Source organism: Argiope bruennichi, chromosome 6 (genome assembly GCF_947563725.1).
Source record: "Argiope bruennichi chromosome 6, qqArgBrue1.1, whole genome shotgun sequence".
Lineage (NCBI taxonomy): Eukaryota > Metazoa > Arthropoda > Arachnida > Araneae > Araneidae > Argiope > Argiope bruennichi.
This window is the reverse complement of record NC_079156.1, coordinates 40,253,206-40,279,642: the sequence shown is the minus strand read 5'-3', so window position 1 is coordinate 40,279,642 and position 26,437 is coordinate 40,253,206. Positions and strand designations below refer to the sequence as shown.

General features: G+C 30.2%; 1 protein-coding gene across 2 annotated transcripts in view; it reads right to left on the bottom strand.

Annotated features, from left to right (window-relative positions):
* LOC129972305 (carboxypeptidase B-like) overlaps positions 1–26,437 on the bottom strand; it is a 31,181-nt gene that overhangs the window by 1,970 nt on the left and 2,774 nt on the right. For both annotated transcript variants that reach the window (XM_056086393.1, XM_056086394.1), the window contains exons 3-10: positions 23,624–23,699; positions 22,165–22,301; positions 20,777–20,873; positions 17,523–17,624; positions 12,014–12,226; positions 8,679–8,781; positions 4,875–5,077; positions 432–516 (exon numbers count right to left, since the gene is read on the bottom strand). In XM_056086393.1, the coding sequence (XP_055942368.1) occupies positions 432–516; positions 4,875–5,077; positions 8,679–8,781; positions 12,014–12,226; positions 17,523–17,624; positions 20,777–20,873; positions 22,165–22,301; positions 23,624–23,699 (1,016 nt within the window). The remainder of the gene's footprint in view (positions 1–431; positions 517–4,874; positions 5,078–8,678; positions 8,782–12,013; positions 12,227–17,522; positions 17,625–20,776; positions 20,874–22,164; positions 22,302–23,623; positions 23,700–26,437) is intronic.

Genomic DNA, 26,437 nt, shown 5'->3' with positions numbered 1-26,437 from the left:
GTGGTGGTTGCTTTAAAAGTATATGTTTATGTGTTATTCTAGAATGCCCTATGCGTAATCGTGTCAAAATAACATCACATCTGCGATTTAAGGAGGAACACCAAAGTTCAATAAAAGGTTTCACTTTGTGTAGTTTATTTTCTATCTCAAGGTTCCATTGGCTCTGCCAATTTTGCAAATATAATATATATATATTGATTTTATATCAATATATTATTGGCTCTGCCAATTTATATAGTGATTCATTTTATAGACATATTAAGATCATATCCAGAAATTTAAAACTTGGTTTTCCAAAACTTATATCTCAACAAAAGTTTTCTGCACCCTGTTACTTTAAATCGCTATCGACTGTATTGAAATATAACTCGATAAATTTATTGCTATTAAAAGTATACTGCTGTGTTTAAAATTTATCCAGGTATACTTACATATGGTTTGGGCAATAGTCCCGTGTCTGTAGTACTGTCCGTGTACATTAGCAATAGCATTTGCAGCCGCTTGCAAAGCTTTCATCTGAAATAAAGGAGAAAAGTTATCCATTCATCAATTAATATTTTCTAAACTTTTTTTGATTATAATATACAGGAAGTTTTTTATTGATGTGCATTAAATCTAACAAAGTCAAACTACTTCCCACAGGTGTGTGTGGAATTTGCAAGAGTTCGATTTAATTTTAAAGGCCACTTCAAGTACCCTTTTTGCCATTTCATAATGATTTAAAATTGCAAATCACAAAATTGTTATCATGTAGCTACAAAATGAGAGCTAAACTGAATTGTTGAATGAATCAACCAGTTAACTGTTTTTGACGAGTATACTCGTCATGGAAAAAGTAAACATTTTGTGTTATGACGAGTTTATTCAATGACAATTATTATATTTATATAATAATTATTTAATTATTATATTTATAACTAGCCGCCTTTGGCGACCAGCCGGTTCGCCAATCTTAATGTTCGTTAAAATTTTAATAATTAAATATTTTATGCAATTCCTACTTTAAAAGCTTCTTCATCAAAATATTTTAAAACTTCAAATTTTGATTGTCATATAATTCATTCATAATATTATAAAGGCCTTCAGTCATAACGTAATATGTATATCTCTAATTTTCTGTTAGCACCCGTAGAATTTATGCTTTAAATTAAAGTGGAAAGAATTTATCTTCAATTAATATAATAATATTTTTTACTGAAACAAAGCATTTTTTTTTTATAATCTGATTGCTGAAAATAGAGTCACTCAGCGTTTAAACTTTATGGGCACTAAAGAATATCTTTTTTAATTTATGCAATATCTCAAGAGTTTGTCAACAAAATTTTCTTAGATTCATTATGAGCAGATCGATTCATTAACAATGTTTAAATTTAAATGCATCAAACACTCAGAAAATAAACATAATCGTTTAAAATAATCGGTCGAAAACAGGTTAAAAAAACTACTTAAAAACCGATGAGCTTAAAACTATAAGCATATACAAAAAAATATATAACTAACATAAATACAATTTACTTACAAAAGCATGCAACTAACCTAAAAGTAATTTAAATCGTCCGTTGATAATGGTTGCCATGCCAACAATCAGAACACAGTGCGCATGCGTGAATTTTCTTCGCCTTTCACGGTAACGCAAATGCGTGAATTTTTCTACGCCAGTTGGGGTAACGCTATGCAGATTATACATTTTTAATTTCCTTTATTCTGTGTTATTTTAATTCAAAAGTACTTCATAATGAATCTGAAACATGGATTAATTAACAATGTTTAATTTTAAATGCATAAAACATTAAGAAAATAAACAGACTCGTGTGAAATAATCCGCCGAAAAATATTAACTCTAGCCTCATTACTGTTGGGAGAAAAAAACCCTGAAGCCTTACTCATTTGGCGGTGGGGGAAATGGAAGATTTTTTTGGCGGAAAAGTTGGCGGTGGGAAAAATGGAAGATTTTTTTGGCGGGAAAGTTAGTTTTTAATTAATAATTAAAATTTCAAAAAAAGGGACCCCAGGTGCACATTCCCGACCTCTAAGGTATACATGTACCAAATTTGATAGCTGTATGTCAAATGACCTGGCCTGTAGAGCGCCAACACACACACACACACACACACACACACACACACACACACACACACACACACACACACACACACATTGAGCTTTATTATAAGTATAGATAGATAAATAATTTACTATATTTACATAATATATATGTTTGACAATTTAGATACACATTTTCCGAAGAGATCGAAGCAGTTAACTGGTTAATAAATGTATGGTTGCTATATCTAATTGGATTAATTTAAATAATATCTTAAAGACTAACTCCTTGTATTGTAATTTATTTTGAGTTATCACTTTAAGGCAAACAGTTTTATTTTCTTTGTTTTCAAAAGAGAAATTGATATAGAAATTTACTGTCTTTTTCTTTAAAAAACACTTTATCATAAAGAAAATTTTACGAAGAAAACATCAATTCTCAATAATTTTTAACGAGTGTGGCTCGTCATTTTCAAGTTGCTCCTGAAAAATCATGAGTAGCTGGATTCATCGCTTCAGCTCAAAGACTTAATAAGTTCTCTATTAGTTAATCTCCAAATCAATAAGTAAATAAATTTTTTATAAGGATTAATGCGCTATGTTTCGGGGCTTGTGGACCGTTGAATCCCTGCACTTTCAGTTAAACATTCATCATTAGCATATTAAATAAACTGATCTTGGAATGGCTTTATATTTAAAAGCTGTATGCAGTTATTTATTTGATAATCCTGCAATGATCTCCAGACCTTTACGTATGCGAAGTACATTACTGAAGTACAGAACTCACTGAAAGTACAGACAAATAGACAGTCAACCCCTTGTCGGATTTGGCTCACATTTAACTTTAAATCTGTGTACTGAATCTTATTTATCTAGCTCTCTTCGTTTTGTAGCTATCGTTTTAATTTATATTCGAAAAGACTCACTTTCTATCAAATTTTATTCGAAATTTGAAAGAAACTACATATTTTGTAGAAAGACCGTATACCAAATTTCACTCGTCTCACTCAAAGCGTTTTTCAGTTATCTTTGTCAGAGACAGGTGTATAGTTTTCAAAAATGTGATTTTCGAACTCAAGAAGGTCTAAAAGGTGGAGATTCTTTAAAATCTCATGTTTGCATTTTTTGACGATTGCAATACTTTTTCTATACTTAGTATTCGAAAAAATAAAAAAGTCTTTTCCACGGAACGCTTTGTAAAATAAATTTATCATACGTCGCATGTAAAATGCTGCTTTGCTGAAAGCATTCTGGAACTAAAAATACTTACAATCTTTATATATAAAACGATAACGAACGTGGCGCAGAAATTTCTCTTATTATATATTGTCGAATGGCAACAATCAAATGCAAACGAATCGTTATGCGAACTTTTCTGACTGTTCTTTGAATGTTTTTATTGTTGCACTTAAATTCAACACTTCGCTAATTAATGGAGCTTCGAAATATTATGGATGCTGTTCTTCAAAAATTCTATTCACTGAGAGAAAAGAAGACGTAAAAGAAATCAAGAAATAGGCACCAAACAAAGTTTAACCCTTACCAAATGGATAATCGCTGTGACTTTCCCATGGTAATGGATGACCACATTTTCCAAAATTATTATCTCACAAAAAATTATTTTTTGCATCATCTTACAAATAAAAAAAAAATTATCTTTTGAATGATATCAGTTTCATTTCTGTACAATGTTTCTTCATTTTTTTAAAAATTAAAGTACAATTTTCAATGTTATGAAATTCAAACTCATCCATTAAAATATCCGGTCTTGTGCTTTCGCCAGTGTTACAGTTAAGATTAAAAAAATGCTTTCTTTGGAGATTCATTCCGAAGTAGGGCTTCCAACTTTTATTGCTCTCTCGTATACGTAGTATAAATATTGTCAAAAAATTTGAATTCGAGATTTTGATGAATCTGAACGTGTTAGAACTCTGAGTTCAAAAAACACATTTTTGGAAAAATGTCTGTCTGTTTGTGACAAAGATAACTTAAAATCGCTTTGAGCTAGACGGATGAAATTTGATTTATGGTCTTTACACCAAATTTGCAGATTTTTTTTAATATTTTGAATAAAATAGGAACTCCGCCTGTCTGGCTGTTTGAATATAAATTAACATAGATTATTATCTGTGTACCGATAGATAAGATTCGGTACACAGATTTGACATTAATAAGGTAGACGTTTGTCAAAATTTCAGCCAAAACCAACAACGGGTGGACTGTCTGTATGTGTACTTTCAGAAACATATAAATGCGATAATTCAAAAACACTGATTTAAATTTATCAAATTTGGTATGTGATTTTATGACTAAAAGTGTAGTTTAGTATTAAATTTTTGTTTTAATCGATTGGGAAAAGCGTATCTAATACACAAATTCGATTTTCGGATACTATTTCATCGCATGCCAGGGATTCATCGCCAAAAAAAACTCGCCAAGGATGTTATACGACAGATTCAGTAAAAATACTAAATTCACGTCAAAGGTTAATATTTTGTAACTGTTGTACGCCAATACTATGCAAGGCGTTCTAGGGATAACACTTTCATTGTGAGAAAGTTTTGGCGAAGCTATTTCCGCTGGTTTCGAAATATATACGCTTTTTTATTTGTACACATTATAATTTGTTTTAATTGCTCAGTTAAATCCAGGTTTATTTAATTTTTTTATCCTATCAAGCAACAAAGAAATTTTTGAAGAAATAGGAATTCCACATTAATATTTAACAGTCTTAAAAATCCATAATCTGGGCAAACAAGCTACTTTCCCTCAAAGCTTGGTAGTAAACATACAACTTCAGAAATGACATCAGCATGCTGTAATGTCCTTACCTGATCTTGGTAATCTGGAGGAGTGGCTTTACTGTGTCCGTAAGGTGTCATCCACAACTGCGAATAGGAGTGAAGGGTGAAGTAAGCCTTCAACCTAGGCCCTAAACTGAGCACACCGTCTCTTACAGCCTTGCTTTCTTCTTCAGAAAACGCAGATTCCCCTCGGTAAATCTCAGAGCATGAATCTCCACTGGTGCCTGCACCTGTTAATGAAAATAGAGAATAAAGTTTTATATTTATTTTCTGCTCATCATCTTTAGCAACCAACCGATTTATTGGGGAATATTGGTTACACTCAGTTTCAATTAACTCATTTAAATATAACTTCACATGATTCCGAGAAATTGTTATAAATTAAAACTGTGTGTGTTTTTTTTTATTATCTTGCATATATTCTCTTCATTGTGTAGTCATTTCAATATACTCCTGGGGGCCAGGTGGTAAGGTGTCGGCTTCGGAACCAAAGGGTCTCATGTTCGAAATCTGATTCCACCAAAGAACCGTTGTGTAAGCGGGTCCCGTGCAGTTAAATCTGTCGGGGCCAAACGCCCTTCCGCTGGTGTGGTGTGGAAGCTTGGAGGGGGCGCTAGCTCAGATGCCGTCCTCGTCATCTGACCATGGTTCAAAATGACGAAGTCCGTCCCAAAATAGCCCTAGTGTTGCTTTAAAACCGGACATTAATATAACTAAATGAAATTAAACTTCCATATACTCCTTCCCAATGGAAGTCAATCCCATGACGTCATTGCACTATTAAAAACATAAATATCTAATTAATCTATCTTCTAAATTTTATGGTTTTGTTACTTCACTTATCCGACTTATAAACTACACAGATATTAAATAAAATTCCCCTTTTTTTTAAGTTTTCAGCAATGGGAGAAAAATCAAGTTATCAGATATTTGCTGGAACAATGAAAATGGTTTGAATTTCAGGATAACAATGTCATCTGATGTTGGAAATTAGGCATAAAAAATATTTGTAAAAAATTTCCAAAATTTAAAAAAAAAAATTTCACGGCTATAAAATTGGTATTATTACAAAAGCATTTTAAAGAAAATTTCAAAACGGTATAAAATTTATATTTGTACAATATTTTTGAAAGTTATCACAAAAATATCCCAAATTTCAACTTAATTTTTAATTAAATTTTTTTTTTAAAAATCGCTCTGAAATGCAAATTTTTATTCTCTTTTAGAACAAAATGGTAGCAGCATTTCTAACTGTCAACACCCACTTGTTCATCTTTATTATTAGTAGTAATGATTAATGCATTTTATTGAATAAATATTTATCACATTCTCTAATGCTAAGATAAAATAAATCTAATTGTCAAAAAATTCAACTTCCAGATTTGGACAAATCTTCACATTTCGTACTTCTCTGAATGAGGAGAAACACGTTAATGGAAATATGTCTGTCGATTTGTCAGTGAACACAAGTAAAAAAAAAAAAAAAAAAAAAAAAAAACTTTGAACTAAATGAGGGAAATTGGTATGAGGTCTTAGAAACCAATTAATAGATTTCTATCAAATTTTGTATGAAATCCATTTCCAGTATGTTTGTCTTTCCAAATGCACTCGAACATAACTATAAATCGATAAAGGTTTCGATTTTAATATTTAAATTGTTGATTTGTATCAAATTTTTAATCAAATCCATCAAGAAGGATACTAAAATTGTAGTTTTCTATCAAATTGGCAACATTAAGTAAAAAAAAAATGGCAATATGCTTATTCAGTCTTCTTTATTATGTTGCGAAGCACAAAACGTTCATGTGCGGTAGTTAAAATATAAAAGCTACAGCACCCATGGGATTCATGATCTTGCTTGCTTGCACAATTTTTATGTGGGAGGAGAAGGTAAAATATCTTTATTAGAGAGTATGCGAGAAAGTTTCAGCGAGACCATTTCTACTAGTGTTATATGTTTTTAAGGGAAAATATAGGAAATGAATGAGTGCAAGAAATGGAAATGATAAAAATAAAATATCATTTAATATATGTATCATTAATAATTACAATTTATTCTTTGTTTAAAAAGACAAGTTCAACTGCCACATTTTTATAAAATTTTCTGTACCAAATTTATTTCAAATCCTTCGCATAGATGTTTTGATGTCAGCCTTTTCGTAATTTATTCGGCTTTAGTATAATACCAGCGGATATTACAAAATGAAGTCATAAGTTTTTTCCGTATTACAAAAATATCATTACCAACTAGCCATCTTTGACGACCAGCCAGTTCGCAAAGATTAATAAAATTTTCCATTATATATTTTATGTAACTTTTCTCTATAAATTCTTCAGCAAAATATTTTTAAGCTTCAAATTTTGATTGTCATATAACTCATACTGCAATTGAAGCCTTACGATATTCTGTTTATTGCTCTATGTATCTCTAATTTTCTGTCAGATTTCCTGTAAAATTTGAACTTAAAATTGAAAAAGTGATAAAACTTAAAAAAAAAAAAAAATACAAACACTTTTTTACTGAAACCAAACACAATTTAAAAAATATAAGTACAAAATATCGAATCTTTCTGCACTGACATTGCATGCGTACTACATAATATTTTTTATAATTTACTCAAATCTCTGAAAATTATACGACAAAAAAATTATCTGATTCATCATGAAATACAGTTTTACTTTCAGAAAGATTTGAATACGGTAAATAATATTTTACTTTATTTTAGTCCTTAAATGTAACTTCGAAAACAATTTTGGAGACTAAATTTTAAACAATCCTTCAATCTTATAAACCATATTCAGTAAAATTATCTTGACAGTCTAACGTTTCAATCTGCTGCGATCAAGTGAGGCAGAAATATAAAACTCAGAATACTATTATTTTAGAACAATAAAAAATGTCATTATTTTAGATAGCCTGTCTTTGGAGACCAGTTGGTTTATTTGGAATATCCATTCTATATAATTTCAGTTTCATAAAGTTGCTAAAAAATATTAGCTTAAAATAAAAAAAATTAAAAGATCGATTAAGTTCAAAATATGTTGAAATGTGAAATTAAATTGCCTTATCTTCCGAACGAGGTACCTCATAACGTGCTCTGCTTAAGCCGCAAAATGCTTAAACCCGCCATTGTTACCTGCATTTGTTTTTTGGAAAAAATTTTATGTTTGAGATGTATGTTTTTAATTTAAATTTTAGTACCAAAGACATTAGTTTTTTGTAAATATTAAATTGCCTTTATTGAATTGCATTGTCATTGTCCTTTTTTTTGTATTTTTGCTTGTAACCTGCCAATTTTACTTTATATATGATGCAGCAGAACCAAGCGTGGCTTTTGTGTCAATTAAAATAAATTAATCAATTAGCAATACAATTTAAAATCAACCAATCAATCAGCTGTGAATCTCTGTCTCGAAGCAAAAACGTAATTAGAAAGCCACCGCGTCTTCTAACAGTATCAGGTTTGGTTTAGTTATATTAACGTTCCGTTTATAAAGCAACAGTAGGACTATTTTGGAACGGGCCTCGTCATTTTGAACCGCGGTCAGATGACAAGGACAATACCTTAGCTGGCACACCCCTTTCCAAGCTTTCACACTACACCAGCGGGAAGATGTTTGGCCCCGACGGATTTAACGTGCATACGACGGTTCTTCGGTGTCTCGAACCCGAAACTCTCCGGTTCCACAGCCGAGATTTTACCATCAGTCCTCCTCAGCCCTGTACCAGTATTAGGAATGTCCATGTCGTTAATAAAGAGAATTTTTATTGAAGTCATGCATTTCGGTTGTTTCTTTTTGTCGGACCATATGTAAGAATTATTAACTGACCTCCAAATGCTGAGTCGAAATTCCTGTTAGGATCTGCACCTCTGCAGAAAGGGTTCGTCCCGAAGCGTCGTGGCAAAACTCGGTTTTTCCTCCACATTCGGTTCTGTAAGAAGATAAAATGTAAATTATCAATTGAGCAAGCATATTTATCGCAAAGAAATCAAAAATATTTTCGCATTTCTAGTCTTCTCATTATTTAAATAATATGCGCATCTGAAATTATTATTAGTTATCTTTTGAAACAAAAAAAAGGCCAATAAAACAGACTTTAAAAATATATATCTAAGTGCATTACATATAAAAAAACCTTTGAAATCAAAATTTAATCTTTACAACATTTAAAATAATTTGTAAGTATTTTTATGGAAATATTAACGATTTTTGAATGTTTAAATCATAATTTGAATAATCCTTTTACTTTCTCTTACGCGAAACATCCAAAGAGAAACTGTGTGATTATAAAAAACTTTTTTCTAGATATTTTAAAGCATCTCCGTGTTTTAGATTTCATCGAGATTGAGAAAAATTCTTTTCAATCCATTCAGTTTTTGTGTGTCTGTCTTCCCGTTTGTTTGTATGAGATTATGATTATTATAAAACTTGCTAGGTGGATGAAATACGTTTTGATTAAAAGTGTATATATATATAAAATTTTAGATTAAATGCTTTCACAAGTAGGCAGTCTATACATATTGTTCCGAAATTTCCGGGGTTCGTTTGGATAGTGGGAGTTATATGGTGTGGAGAACACTCAATCACCAGGCGGCAGTAGAAAATAAAAACAACGACGTTTATTTACACGAAGACACACAGGAGAGCATAAAGACGGCAACTATATACAGCACAGAAGACGATTATCTTCAGCCGAGACGTGCAGCATACAACAGACTCTACTCAGCCAGTAGCACACAGCTTAGTTCAGCACTAGCTTCACTCCGTCGCTGCTCCGCTTATCTCTGGAAGGTCGGTTCCGACTACTCTTCGACTCCACTGGTCCACGACTCGACTCATCACTGGTCCACAACTCTTCAATTCACGACGACGACTCTGGTTCACTACTACTCTGCTCTGTCGCTTCCGACTTCTCCTCAATTCACCACTGGGCAGGACTGCTTCCTTTTATAGCTCTCAGGAGGCGGGGCTAGAAGTCTCTCAACCAATCAGGAACGTTCGAGGCGTATCTCCGTTCCTATTGGACGGATCGGGAAAATTCTCGATGTTTCGGGTATAAACTATTTTGGCGCCAAAGTCGCCAAATTCGTCGCCAAGTCGCCAAATGGTCGCCTAGCTCTGGGACCTCCTATGGAACCAGCTATGCTGGGAAGCCGCATCACAGGTTCGTAACAATACGTTATCTGTTGTAAATATGATTATTCAAAAATATAAAGAGGCAGAGGAATAAATTTGGGCTTGTAGTTTTTACATCAAATTTGGAGATCTATATGAAATTGTGAACTATACGGTTCAACAGATAAACTTTCTTCCATCCGTATGCTTGTAAATCGATAATGTAACAAGATGGACGAATAAAACTTGGTATATGGTGTTTATTTTAAAATTACAAAAATCGTTTTTGATTTTGAATTAAACCCAGGAATAAAGAAAAATATTTTTCCAAAATGAATGCCTAATTTCCTTTACAATTTAATCTAATTCAGTTCGTTACATTCAATAGCGAATCAAAGACTAGGTGCAACAAGTTTCAAACAAAAAAGGGGTTCAAAATAATGATATTTTAACTTTTTTTCTTTTTTTTTCTAATATCGCGATGATTAAGCCATTCTAGAAACTTCAAATTTTTTTCACCTAATCATATTAAAAGTTTATCATATATAAATTAATGCTTGATAAATTCCAGATGCATTTCCAGGTTTAAAGAAGAAACTCATGCGTTGGAAAAAAAAGCATCTTCGCATGAAAATGGCATTGCCGAAGGATGATTTTGATTTTCAATGGTTACTAAATATTTAAGAAATCAATTGCAGCAAGCGATTATTTCAATTAATAAATTTGATCCATTTTGGGAGAGTCGCTTGAATTCAATTGATTATTTTGAATAATTGCATGGGGGAACGTAATACCTGTCATTCTTCATTTCCACCCCCCAGCATTTTGTTAAACACTTATCAATCATTTGATACGACATTCGATCAATCATTCGATAGTCTCATACCATTTTTCATAATTTTAAAATTTTAAATGGGTCATCACTGTAGATTATTGAACGTCTTAGGATCGGTGTCAATCATTATTAGAAAAATGTTGGAGAAGTAGTTAGGGATGTAAAATGCATTGCGTGCAGTTGGGTGTTACATACATGCTTCCCATCCATAATAATAGCCATAATTGCTGGTTCGATTTTATTCCAGTTCATTGGAGAAAATGTTGCTGGATCATATCACTGATTCACGCTGAATGAAAACTATTATTGCTCATAGTTTCTATTTATTTCCTCGTATAAGTAATATAGAAAAAGTATAGAAATCGCAAAAAATTCGAAATTTTGACGAATTTTTTAAGTTTTAGATCACCCTGAATTAAAAAAATACACCTTTGGATAAAGTTCATTTATCTATCTGTCTTTGACATAGACAACTCCAAAATGCTTTGCATTAGACAGATGAAATTTGATATGCGGTCTTTAGACCAAATTTGGAGATTTATATCAAATTTTGTGCAAAATCTATTCAGAAGAAGTCTGTCTGTCTGTCCAGATGTTCGAATATAAGTTAACATGGTAGTTTCAAAACGGAGAAAGCTAGACAGATAAAATTCGGTACACAGATTTAACATAATATAAACACCTATCAAATATTTTGAACCAAATCCAATTAAGGGTAGACTGTCTGTCTGTCTATCTGTACTTTCAAAAATAAGTAAAAGCGATTGTTCAAAAACCCAATGAAACCAAGTTTACGAAATGTGGTAATGAAATGTGTGACAACCAGTGCAATTTTGTATCAAAAGTTTGTTTTAATGGGTTGAGAAAAATGTGTCTAAAACAGAAATTCTTTTTTTAGGCTATTAATTGCATGTCAATGATAAATCGCCAAAAAAATTCGCCAATAATAACACGATAAGTTCAGTATAAATTCTAAATTCCCGCCACAAAATATTTCATACCTACTGTACGCCAATACCATATAAGACGTTCTCTGGCATGATAAGTTCATTAGAGTTTGCGAGAAAGTTTTGGAGAATCCCCCTCTGGAGACTCCCACTGGTTTTTCGAATGGAACTAAACTTTGGCAATTGTTTTCACTAGATATTTGATATTTTTTCATTATTTATTAATTTTTTTTAAAGAATTGCTACAGGCTTTAATGAATACTTACAAATGTCCATGTGTACTTGTATCCGTCCACGTTGATGACTGGAAAGATGTACCAGTCAAAGGTGTCCACCAGTTCCCGCATCTGTGGATCGGTATCGTAACCTTTGACCAGCTGCTCGATGATGTACAACGACGTGGCCGGTGCTACCCATTCTCTGGCATGAATACCGGAATCGATCCACAGTGCGGGTTTATTGAAACCGCCTGAACCAATCTGCAAATGAAAACAATAGTTATGTTTTTAAATTATTTGATATTGAACAACTTATTTATTTCATTTGTTCCTTTCACCGTTAGCTGGACACTTAGCTTACCGTTAGCTGGAAGCTTAGTGACATGGCGAGAATCTTTTTCGGGATTATGGGCCAAAATGGCGACTGACGATATTAGGCATTTTATGGTCTTAGGCAATATTCATTATGAGGCCCTTCCTTTATTAAATCAACCTATCTATAAAGGAATTGTGTTGTTATGTTTTTAAATTATTGAATAATAATATTTGTATCGAATAAAATTTATTTCATTCCGACGTTAGCTCAACGCTGGTAAGTCATATCGCTGATTCTCCGATCCACCCGAAGGCACACGGATAAATAATATTGAATGACCGGACCGCCGTAACAGCAACACTGGCGGGAACTGTGGTAGAATCTTAAGGGCCATCACCGGCCACAGTACAACCCTTCCCGAAGGAAGTGCCTCCCATCATCGATGGGAGGAGCAAAATCCCCCACCTCTTTGTGTACCCTCCAGGGCGGCCAAGATCCAACCACCATACCGGAAGCATCTCATCCTCATTTCGAGGTGCCCCCCGGGGCTTTCAACGCCTCACTTTTTTGAGGATTATGATGTAGCAAATATGCCGACTATGATAGAAGGTGATTTAGGCATTTTGCAGCCCTAGGCAATGTTCATTATGAGTCGATTCCTTTATTAATTCAAAGAATTTATTTTCACATTTGAGCTCATTTTTAACTTAATCAATAAATTAATAATTTATTTTAGGTTCATCTTTTATTTTAATGACTTAACGAAAATGTGTATGTTGTTATTTATAACGACTTATAATTGCGCGATATTCCCCTTTGTACTCAATATTATTTTAATAAATGTCTGTTGTTAGAAAATACTGTAAAAATAAAGACAATGTGAAGAAAGAGTAAAATAAACATATAAAATATTTTTTGATTAAATATTAATATTATATTAACATTTTATAAATCATAGAATTTGTATTTTTCACAACTTGATTTTTTGGATAATGCGCTAATAATATTTTTTCGATCGACTTCATTGTACCATCCCCCTCCGACCAGCTATCTTAGGCAGTTTCCTAGTCTGTCAAATAGGAAATGGGTCAGTGGTCTATGATGAATATTTCGGACTTAAAAACAAGTATTTTTCTGATATCTAATTTGTAAAGTACTCATGTTATCATGTATATTATCAATTTCGAATTATTTAATAATTTATAGAAAAATAGTAGATTATATTATTTATAAAGTCTATAACTGCACCGCATACGACCAAGAATGATAATAATATGATAATATATTAAGAATATATTATATATGATGTTATAAGTTAAAATATTTATTATCATGAATGATAATAAACATAAAAATGCCATTAAGATACAATCTATTTTTATAAATAAAAATATTTAATACAATTGATAAGATAAAGGTATGAAAAATAAAATTTCACTAAAACACAACATTTTCACGAAAAATTTCACTAGGACACAACATTTTCACGAAAAATTTCACTAGGACACAACATTTTCACGAAAAATTTCACTAAGACACAACATTTTTTTATGAATAAAAATTTATAGTATAACGTTTTTTCTTTAAAACAAATTTTGGTCCATAGTTTTACATTACGAATTTTTAATTGAAGCTATTTATTTACAACAGTACGAATGTTAAATCTATAAGCTTGAAGGGGGAAAAAAGCAACATTAAATAAACAAAACGTTTATAATTTATGCTCAACCAGGTCATTTCGATATGGTTAAAAACCAACTACATATAAATTATCTTTCACAAAATTCTGGATATAAAGGTGACCATAAAATGATGCGAAGTTGGAATTTGAATGTTACTTTTGAATTTTTTTCAAAATGTAAGCATTTTATTTCAATACATAAAAATTCTTATTCCGGGAAAAAAAATTCTGAATGAGACTCTCTATCGATTTTATAGGATTCAAATGAATATTGATTTCTCTTTGTCTGAAATGAAAAAAATCTACTTGACTTAATTTCTTTTTTATTGACTTTATTATTATTTTTTAAATATTTGACCACATATTCATTTTAACTCTACATATTGTGATGTTTATTTTTACTCGTGCTTCTGTGTCTTTTACTTTTTGACCCTTGCTAGTTGTTTACAACATTATTTATATATGGTTTAGAACTTTGTAATTCTATATTCTTTACTCATCCTTTTTTATGTATATTTTGATTTGCTTTGTAGTTTGTGTTCCTTGTGTGTTTTTCATTTATGTATTGTCTTAATGGAATCAATCTCTAAAGTGTGCTTACTTAATATAAATAAATAAATGAATGAAATTTGCTTTGAAAGCATTGAAACCTTGAAGATCTAGAATCCATTCCCTCGTTATTTGTTCTTCCAAGTATCTAATTATTCTATTACTATTTTTATGATATTTTTATGCATGCATGCACACATGAAGCGTCGTCCAAGATTGGTATTTAGAACACCAATAACCTTGCTAACTTAATCTGCTATCTCCATGATTATTATTTTTATTACGTTCGATCTTTGTTTTAAATTTGTCTGGTTGTTTTTGTTACTTTCGGATTAAAGTATAATGATTAAAAAAATTCGTCTGAACTTCTTTTATTTTAACGCTTGTGCAACTTGGAAAAATTGTTGTGGTTTAAAATCGATAAAAAGGGATTCTTTTTACTAAAAATTATCCACAAAATACTCAAAATGTTATTCGATTGATATTTTCAGTCGACATCTTCATTAAGATTACGAATTTTCATGCAATTCTTCTCCAACATTGTGCACGTTTTTGTGATTGCCACACTAACTGAAAAGCGACGTTTCATGTAATAATTTCAGCTTGGCGATTATTGCTGTCGACCCAACGGAAAATTATTTTTCGAAAATTGTAATAAAATAATTAATTTTTTTGGTAAAGCGGAGGTAACCAGTGTTGAATTTTTTTTCGGTAATTTCTTAGCAAATGTAGTAAGTCTGATTATTGCAACCCCAAAAAGCATGCTACCATTTCTTCTTGCATCCATGATGATGACTTTAGCGAGTTTTTAGATGGTTGGCACGATTTCAGCATGCTTGGTGAGAAATTCTTACCTCTGTTTTATGCCGTTTCTTGTAAATTATTTACGATTTCAGATGTTTTTTCGATTTTTCAATCAAGTGGAGAAATATCTTAAGTGTAATAGACTCATATAATATTTACCTTCCATCTGTTCAAATAAGAACTTTTTATTAAAATATGTTAAAAATATACAGTTCCTAATATAATGATGGATTTATCTGATGGATTTCGTGTTGTGAATTTATTTTTATTCTGTAAAAAGATGGGATTCATTTATGGATTTTTTTTCAACATGCGCGTTTACCTGGGAAAATAAGGAAATCACTGCTTGTTTTGAATCGATTTTTTTTATCATCGATTAATCGTAAAAAGGAAACTTGGCTATTTATTTCAAAAGAAATGACTGGCCATTGCAAATGATAATTATAACTTTTATAGATCAAGGAATACAAAATTGAATTTATGCACATTTTTTGCAAAGAAAGGGGGGAAAAAATAAATAGAAAAGTGGAAAAAAAAAATGTTTTTGAAACATGAAGTGAGATTTTAAGCAATCAATCGATATAAAATAAATATTTGCTTTCAAATGACATTTGTTTATTTTTATATCACAGCACGCAAGTTTGTATCGATTATAAAGGAAACGCAAAGGGAAATTTATTTAGGAAACTTTAGTAAATGTTACATTATTTGACGTTGTTTAGCGCATTGTTTTGTCACCATTTTTCGTCTTTTTTTGCATTTTTGCTGTAGTTTGAATGATCTTGAGCTGCTTTTTAACTTTTGTTAAGCAATTTTACTTCAATTATAACTTATTAATCAACAACAAATTTTCAACTACTTTTCTTTTTTTATTGTGATGTTGACGTCGTTTCACATCGAAATGATGATCAGTACGCATTTTCAGTTTACTTTCGTGATGCGGTTTCTCACTGCTCTTGGCAATAAATAATTTTTTTTTAAAATTAAACCTCATTTGATTGCATATCTCTAATATTTTTTAAATTCTTTTGCAAGAGATTACTAATATATTAATGCAAGAGTACCAATTTTTTTTCTAAACCAAGCCTTCCTATTAAAATAACATAAACCGTTTTTTCACTTATTGCGTAGTATTAAACAAAATTTTGTGTCATTTGATATAATATATTCTATGAAGGATTTTGTTCCGAAGTCAAACAAAATTCTATTTCTTTTGATTGCAACGAAATTCCATAGGTTCTATTTTTATGATGGTTCTAAATAGTGAATGCATAAAAGAATTCCACGTTTGTTTAGTTTAGTTTAATCAGATTTACGATCCGTTTTTTAAAGTAACACCAGGGTCAATTTGGGACGGATCTCGTAAATTTGAAACGCGATTAGATGACGAAAACAACACCTGAGCTGACACCACCCTGTTGAAACCTCCGCACTGCACCAGCGGATGGGCATTTGACCCCAACGGATTTAATGGGCACCAGACTCGTTTGCACTGCTGTTCTTCCGTAGAATCGGGTCTAAAAGAATTCCATGAGGGTTTGGCGATTTGAGGGGAGTATCACGGAGTGCTTGAACTCAAAGTTTTTATCCTCTGGGCGTAACAGGTGAATAGAGTAATGACATAGAAAAGATAGATAATAAGCTAAATAAACAGAGGTTTAACTTATTAGATAGCATTCCATGAGGGACTTCTTTCAGAAAGACAAACAAAATCTCATGCATAATATTTTATTATGGCGAATTAACCCTATCTATGGCCGTGTTAAATATGCTTCCCACTAAATTTATCAATCTTTGTATGAATTTATGTAGGTTGGCATAAGTTCTGACAAATTTTTTTAGAAAGAGAGAAACTTCGATGGTTTAGATCTTTATTTTACACAAAATGTGTCTTGATTTGATAGTTAATTATTAATTAACCAAATTAATTAATTAATCAAATGAAATTTATCTAATAAGCTAAATGAATTCCTTTTCTTATTCTAATTTCGTCTAAAAATATTTTAACATAATATGACTAGAAAAAAATGGCCCTTTAAAGGGTTAAATAGTGATTACATGCTATCGCATTTCGAAAATTTGGCATTTCTTTCACAATCTTGGGATTAAAATAATTGTTCATAGCTTTGCGTGAAGTACTGTTAAAAATAAAATGAAACAATGTATATAATGTTCATATAATTATGAAAATTAATGCAGTCACTTACCTTCAAACCTTTTATGGGGTTCCCCTCATAAGTCGTTCCAATCTGTTGAACAGCGGCTATTGATGAATACCTGCTGCCAACAGAATCGATGTAAGCACTTATCTGGAAGAAAAAAATCATCATATTACTGAAAATGTTGGAAACGTTTTCTGAATATTAATTTGGATTATATTTAATTGAAATTCACTTCAAATTTCTAATTTGAATTGAATTAATTTTTAAATTATGGTTCGATAAAATCTTAAACATCTTCTTACAACAGATATTTTTATGAAGCAGAAAAGTGACTTCCTCCTTTTTTATATCAGTGAGGCAACCATAAAAGATTACTCCGAAGGGAATCGGATAAGTCTGAATGACTTTAACACCACGACAGCTTTGGCGGCAGCTATAGCCCCGTTCCGACGGTTCGTGCGCGCCTTTAATCAGGCACATTTTGCCCTCGTTCCCCTCACTTTTGGTTTACCGATGTTCGTTGATGTTTGTTCCTTTTACCGATAGTTTACGGGAAGCTCCCAGTTGGCTTCCATAGGTGAAAGGGATCGTACAATGGGTTAAATGGTAGATTTACAATCATATCCGTAAAGGCAATGGAGCTTATGGTTGAGTCCTAAAGATCATCATGGTACAACTCCTGCTGCAGAAGGTACGTCCCGTCGTCAGTAGGAGGTAGCTGTCCCATATCATTTCTATACCCACCAGGACGGCGAGAACCAACCACCTAATCGGAAGCTTCCCACACTCATTTCTGAGGTGCCATCTCTTCATCATTCTCTTCTAGCACTAGTAGTATTTTTTAAAAAAGTTCCTCAACATTAGCAATCCTTTTCTCACCGCTAAGTGTAATATATTAAGACAGGATAGTAAAACCACTGCCATGTGATTAGAAAAGAAAGATGAATTCTAGAGAGAAGCAGTGATAGTTTGTCAGCCTCAGAAATGGTAATGATACAAAAAAAAAAGTATTTTTCATGAAAATGCATTTAAAAAAACTACTTTATCTCTAAGTCACCCAAAAATATTTAATTGTATTTATTTGATATATATTTTAGAAAACTATAAGCGTATTTTGTTTATTTTTCAATTTAACCATCACAGCTCGTTTCTTAGAATAAAAATTGCGATAGCAAGAATAATTCTGGATGAAGAATTAAAAAAAATTCTTTTGTAAAATCACAATGCGACTTTTTCTTATTTGGCAATATTTAGAATTGAAGTTTTTTCTAGACTGTTCTTAAACTTCTTGTTTATTTTGCATCGAATTTTAATCCAATACCATCAATAAATCGTATTCACATCAAAAGAATTCTTGAACAAAGAAAGCAGATTTAATTACTACGAAAATTTAAATTTATTATTAATTAAAAATATCAAGATTGCCAAATTCTTTGGAAGCCAAATTCAAATATAAACAAGATTCCTATATCTTTAAATATTATCATCCAGTTATCCATTTTTCACTGTTGCCATTTCTGATTACTTAATTGCTGGATGGAAATAAAAATTTCATTTATAATATTTTTTTTCAACTGCGGCTGATATATTGTTGCCATAAGGCTGCCGTAATTTGTATGATATTGCACAGTGATGCATGCCGGTGTAACTAAAAATTTCACCTCTTTTTTTAAAAAAATTAATTCTAAGTAATTGGTTATTAATCAATTGAAAATAATAATTACATTTGAAACTTGTAAACTTTGATAAAGAAATTATAATTACTAAATTTTACTTAAAAACGTACAAAATAATTTTTTTTATTTATATTTCCTAGATGATTTGTTTTTCTTTATAAAAATTTAATCAGCTTCGCTGAGCAATAAAAAAGACGGAAGAAATTGTAAAGCTAAAATTCATACAATGTATAAAAATCGTTACTTTCGTATTTATTTAAGAGAAAAATTTTACAGTGCAATGTTTTTAATAATTTTTTAATTCGTTCATTCAATTAAAATTTATTTTAAAACTTTAAACTCTTGAAAAATTTTTCTACAATAAGTAAAATAATTAAAAAAGCATGACTTTTTAATTTTTTTACAATAAATAAATAAATAAAAATTTTAAAAAACCTGTTTTGTATAGCCGTATAAAATTCTGGAAAATTATTTAATAATTTTTTTAATTATTTTTTGCGAAATTAAAACAAACATTAAATCAACAATTACATTATGAATCAAATAATATCCCAGTGACACAAATCACATTATAACAATTTTTCAATAAAAATAAAAGTCCTTTTTTACAAATATATTTTTTGAAATGTAAAAATTTTGAAAATATTTTTAATGGTAGAACTATTAATACAACGGGACATCTTGGTATTTTTCCAAGTTTCCAATTTAAATCTAATTCTAGTACCACTATTGCTATACCTCGGTCTTTTCTGTAAATGTTTAGCAAAAAGCATTTAAAAAAAGGATTTCCAAACGCCCTTTGGAACAGTAATGTGAAACTTATTAGTAGAAGTAAAAACCCGAAACCAAATGGCTGCACGATGCACTAAAGGATTAAATCTACAATCCCAAAATCGATTGCATCAACATCACCTATTCCCTTCACAAGAATTCTCGTAGTTATTGTGTTTGTGCAGTACGAGGAAAAACTACTGAATTTGCAAGACAGTGTACTGAAGAAGTTTTCTTTCTCTACAGGACATGCATATCGTTTCCCCGTAACTTTTCTACTGAAAATTGAAAACCTCAAAAGAGAAAAAAATGTCTTAAATTATATGAATTTGTATATTATGCGCAAAATCAAACTGTGATTATTTATACATTTAAAAAAGTTGGAGATGCTGCAGTTCCTCAATGCCTCTGAAGTAACCGCATCTGATTTTTTTTTTTATTTTTTTGCTGGCAGCATAGTTTAGGTCATGCATATAAGAAAATTAAGAACTATACTGAGTGTGTGAATTTGTTTACTTACAGCTTCAAATGTGTGCTTGTTTACATAAAGCTTCAAATGTGTGCTTGTTTACTTACAGCTTCAAATCTGTGCTTGTTTACTTACAGTTTCAAATGTGTGCATGTTTACTTACAGTTTCAAATGTGTGCATGTTTACTTACAGCTTCAAATGTGTGATATTTACTTACAACTTCAAATGTGTGCTTGTTTACTTACAGCTTCAAATGTGTGATATTTACTTACAACTTCAAATGTGAGCTTGTTTACTTACAACTTCAAATGTGTGATATTTATTTACAGCTTTAAATTTGTGCTTGTTTACTTACAGTTTCAAATGTGTGATATTTACTTACGGCTTCAAATGTGTGATAGACATCCAGCTGGAAGTTTTCCTGTCTGCCTGCGAGGGCATCATCTACTGGATTCTCCTCTCGTTCCTCATCAATCCACCTGTGGCAATCAAAAAGTGTTAATGTTCAGCTGGTTAACATTTCAAAGCAGTATAAAGATGTATCTTTTCAATCTTAGGAATAAAATATTCCTACAGATATTTCAAGAGCATTTGCAATCTTTATTCTCTTTAACAAGAGTTATAACATAGTTTCAACATCTTCACTATGGACTACTTTATTTATTTAATTTTTGGATAAATGGATTCTTGTTTAACGGAATTAAACTGTTTGAATTTTTTCAATGTGTGTCTGTGGATTCCCCACTGTTTAAATCAGTTCAGTTCAGTTATATTAATGTCCTGTTTTTAAAGCAACTCTAGGGCTATTTTTGGGTGGACCTCAAGCCTGACCCTTCGACCTTTGAATCGAGGTCAGATGACGAGGATGACATTTGAGGTAACACCCCCTCTCTAAACCTCCACACCAGTGTGATGACGTTTGAGCCCACCATGCACCAACACGCTTACATGACAGTTCTTCGGTAGAATCGGGTCTCGAGCCTGACGCCCTTCGGTTCCGAAGCCCAGATCTTACCAACCTGCCACCGAGATCCCCATATTGTTTAGAATAAGTGTTGATATATGAACTCATACTCTCGTCGAATATTCAATAGAATTGAGACTCAAAACTACAACTCTCCTGTCTCGAAGTCTGGAATCTACCAAGAGACCCCCTATTCCCCCACGTACCTTTGACAAGCTAAAAACAGCACAATTTAAATGTATGTTGCATAATTTTTATCTGAGTAGGTAATTGACTCTTAACTTTTAAGGGATGACGGATATAAGAAAATTTTTAATTCAAAAGTTGTTTATTGTAATCAGGCAATTATTTTCAATAGTTAAGTTTTAGTAAAATGAAGAATTTTAACTTCTCTCTCTATTTATTTTCTCGTTTTAATTTGATGACTCACCTACAAATTCGTCCGAGATTTTCATATTTCTTAGAATTTAAATCTATTAAGAATTATTCTGATTATTGTGTTCGCATGATAGTATGGTAAGTCAAGTATTCGATGGATTTCCTTTTGAATCAAAATAAGAAAATATTCCCAAAATAGAAGGTGTCATCTTATTCGATAGTAAAGAAAATAAAGCAGTTAAGGGGTTAATTATGGATACTTAACATTTCAAAATTGCAGCCTGTGTTTGTTATTGTTCTAAACAAAACCAAAAATATTTGAGAAGTTTTTTTTTGTAATGAATTTGCTCATAAATGCGAATGAGTTCATTTGTAAATCTCTCTAATTTGGAAGTTTTTCTTAAGGTTTTTATAGAAGTTTTTCTTACTTCTGAATATCGTCTGCAACTACATAAAAGTCGATTCCTTCTTTTTTCCATTTTTCTTCTAATTTGCTTGCGATAGTCGGTGGGACGCGGACGTTAACTTTCTCGTAAACAGCTACAGGGTCGTTCCATACATCAAGCTAGGGAAAAAAAAAAATCCCGTGAACTATGAATCTAAAAATTTACACAAATAAAACAAAAGTTTCCATTTGCTCAATAAATAGCAAAAAGTTTTGTATACTAACATTATTATTTCTCACTATAAACATTTATAATTATTGAAACAGCATTATGGCTGATATTTGCTTTCAATTTTGTTTTATAAATATGAACCTTAATTTCTTTTTAACTTCGCAACATTTATATAATTCAGCCATGTTTGTTTTTAAGATCTGACTAAATTATATTTTATATATAATTTTGAAATTAAATATTCGAAAAATTTCATCTTTTTTAGTTATTTATTTTTAAAATTTATTAGTTATTTTTCTCGGTTTGATTTTTTTTAAGGTTTCATTTCATATTTTCGTTAATTTTTTTTTCAAAATTCGCATTCACGTATTTACAGTTTTAAAAAAATCTGATATAGTATATAAATAAATATTAGCATTTTGAAACTTTTTTTTGCCAAATGTAGTTATTATAGTCATTTAACTCTATATATTTACTATCCATTTGTTTATTTTTGATGAGTTATCCAGAAATAGGTAAACATTTTCATATTTTTTTCCAGCTGACATTCTTTGTAACATAATTTCAAAATCATATTTAAACTGTGTAATTGCTTTAAATGCGTTGAGAGAATTATTGCAGCCGCAAAGTTAACCAACAGTGAAGCACTTCAGTGTTAATCTCACTAATCAGTAACTACAACAAACTAAATTATTATGTAGGAATTAATATTGAAATGACCTTCAAAGAACCTTTGGCTTCCTTCTTCGTCAATGTAAATATGGCTTGTAATATTTTGAATGACCATTTTCATTAAATTGTTGAGACAAAGTTATTAACTGTTATTAACATCAATTGAAAGATATGCAAAAGAACTTTTTGAAATAACAGAAGGGAAGCGATTAACATTATTCATAATTTAGTTTTCAAAATGTGGTTTTATATATTAATTTTAAGAAATTGACAATCTTTTAGGTCTTGTAACTGCCAAAACTAATATAGCACAGTAGAAAGAGAATTAAATTATAATAAGAATAGATATTATTTTTAAAACATAATATATGCTTAATACATAATGAATATACTTCTTTAATTTTTCGCCTTGAAGCAGATAAATAAAAAAAAAATTGCGAAAAACTAATGCAAAACTCAATTATTTTAAAGCCCGTCAACTTCAAACATTTTGCTGCGTTATTGAAATGAACATCCACGCTTTACATATGAAGATTTGCAGATTAAATGAATAAAATTACAGATGTAATATTTTCAATTAATTCTGTATTAAACATACCTCAGGATGATTGTTTAATTCTCTCAAGAGGTTTAGCTCTTCCTCATCACTTGCAAAGAGGCCGTATAATCTATGCCTGGAAAATAAATTTCATATCTGCTTTATTATGCACTCAATCAAAATAAATGAACTGTAGACCACATATTTTAAAATTTTTGCCACCTTGTATTTAGCAAGCATTTTAAAACTTTTTTCTTTCGAATTGTGTAGTGAACAAAATATTCAAATTATTTCGACCCTTCTTAAGAAAATTAATCTCTAGATTATAGTTGAAAGAAATTTCAAAATATTTTCTTAAGATTTTATCTTTCTGTAAACATATACTTTTCTTCTGGAATTTTAACAGAATGACCAGAAATATTTTTTTTTCTTCTTTTTCCCATCAAATTTAAATCTATGTTCCTCATTTTTTTAGAGAATATGAAAGAGAATAAATTTCCCTTTCCATAATGTTGATAGTTATGACGCACATGAAATATAAATTAGGCTCTGCAACTCTGAGAAGCAAATGATATGTTTTTTATGAAGCTCTCATATCTCTTCAAAGTACATAATAAAAATAATGGAATATAAGTCATTTATTTTTGTAATTAGAAAGTTGTTTACCACCCCTCTAACCAAATTTTTAGAAAAGAATTTTTTTTATATATTTTAGTACATTAATAAAAGCGTAGTTTAAAGAACTTATTTTCATTTGAAATATTGAATGACATTTGGTTTATGAATCATTTTATTAAAAAAAGGATAAAACGATAAAAATTCTAAAAAAATTATTCAAATTAATTCTAATTAAAAATTCTAATTAAATCATTGCAATGTCCGCAGTGAAAAAAATATGCTAATAGAATCACGATGTTTGCTCGAGACAGTCATTAATTCGTTCAGCGTATGAAATTCAAAGCTTAATGATTTATTTAGTTTTAATACTCGAAGAGGCAACTTTGTTTTTGCTAAATGTTAATATGTTAATAATATGCAACTGAAAATAACGAATTAGATTGGGCTAGAAAAAAAATAGGCAATCTAATTTTTTTTATCAACACAGTTATTGAAACGACTAAAAACGCAATTCTTTAAATTGTTTAGAACATTGCATTCAAATAGGAAGACTATATTTAATTTTAATGGTTTAAAAATTAGCTGTTGGGGCTCGATTAGAGTGGACCCTGTACATATGTTACGGTTAATATGATGAATTGGTTACTATCAATAACAACTGGTAAAAGTTATTAATAAATTAACACATTATCTAGTTAATACTATAATAACTGTGGTTATTATTAAGAATAACAACCGATTAATAACATTGACTGTGTGTCTAATTTGATTTTGTGATTTAAAACTACTTCAGAATGTAGATCTGTAAAAGTATTTTTTCGGCTTTGCTTTAAAGCATGCAAAAAAGCAAAATTTACACTAAAGATTTTTAATTAAAATTTAATACTATTATTTTACAAAATTCAATTTTCCAATGAATTTTAAGAACCAGAATAGAAAAGCATAAAACTTAATATTTGTTAAGTAAAAGATATCTCTGATTATTATATATTAAAGAGGATTTCATGAATATTTCATCCAACATAATTACGCACAGATAAATATATATTTTAAAATTGTACTTTAGGTAAAATATATATATTTGCTAATAATACGTAAAATAATTCATATTTATATTAACCAGTACTTGAAGCATTATTGCCAAATTATGTTAATGAGAAAAATCTTCTTTCTACAAAGATTTTCGGTCTTTTCAAAATGGGTTTCATAGAAAATAATGCATTCTACTAATGAATAAAATAAGAAAACAAATTAGAGAAATTTTAATAAATTAAAAGATGCACAGTGATTGTTATGAGATTTATTAATTTGGATAATGTGAAACTGCGATTTAAAAGAGCATTGCAGCTCTTAATATTTTTATACAAATTTTCATTTTTATTTTAAAGTGGATTTTTCTTAACGTAGAGAAATCTTTACAAGTAAAAACAATACCCAGCTCTAAGAATAGATCTAAAGCAGTACTGGATCAAGTATTTAAATATTTTTCTTCCATAATAGAATGAACTTTCTTCATGAATTCGATATTCCTTTAATCAAATTTTTCAAAACTTTATTGTTTACGCCATGAGAAACTAAGCTTTTTACCTGCTGCTCTACTTACAATAAAAGTATAAAACACAAAATTCTAAAATAAAAGCAATTATAATCTCTTTAAATGCACACATTCTACTATTACAATATTCAATTTTTTAAACTTTTAAAATTACAATAGATTTAACTTCAATCCAGTTTTAGAGCACAATTTTCTGACTTAAATTGATTGATATATTTTCAGTTTGAATTAAAACTATAAATGAATTCAAGAATTTTAAGTTTGGTACGGATAAGTAGAGTTAATTTTTTTTAAACGGTACTCTGTAACTCAAAAATAGTTTCTACTGAGTACATAAATTGATTTATATTTGTTTCACTTCACAAAATAAAAAAAAAATACTAATTATTTTTTCAATATAATTATTGGAAATTATAGCAATTTGTTTAAATTAATATTTGTTATCCTATAGATTTTTAATTTTGCTTTACTAAATTTTGTATCCAACAGTCTTAGCTCTTAAATGCAATTTTCCGACATATGGTTCGCAAAAAATATTAATTAATTAACTGTATTACTTTATAAACTTTCTTGATTCTGTCATGTTAACCATCATTCTATTTTTAGTGCTTTACTTCATTTAAATTAATCATTAATTATCAAAAATTACTGAAACTAAATAACACAATTTGCATCCTTTTAAAATATATACCAGTTTTTAA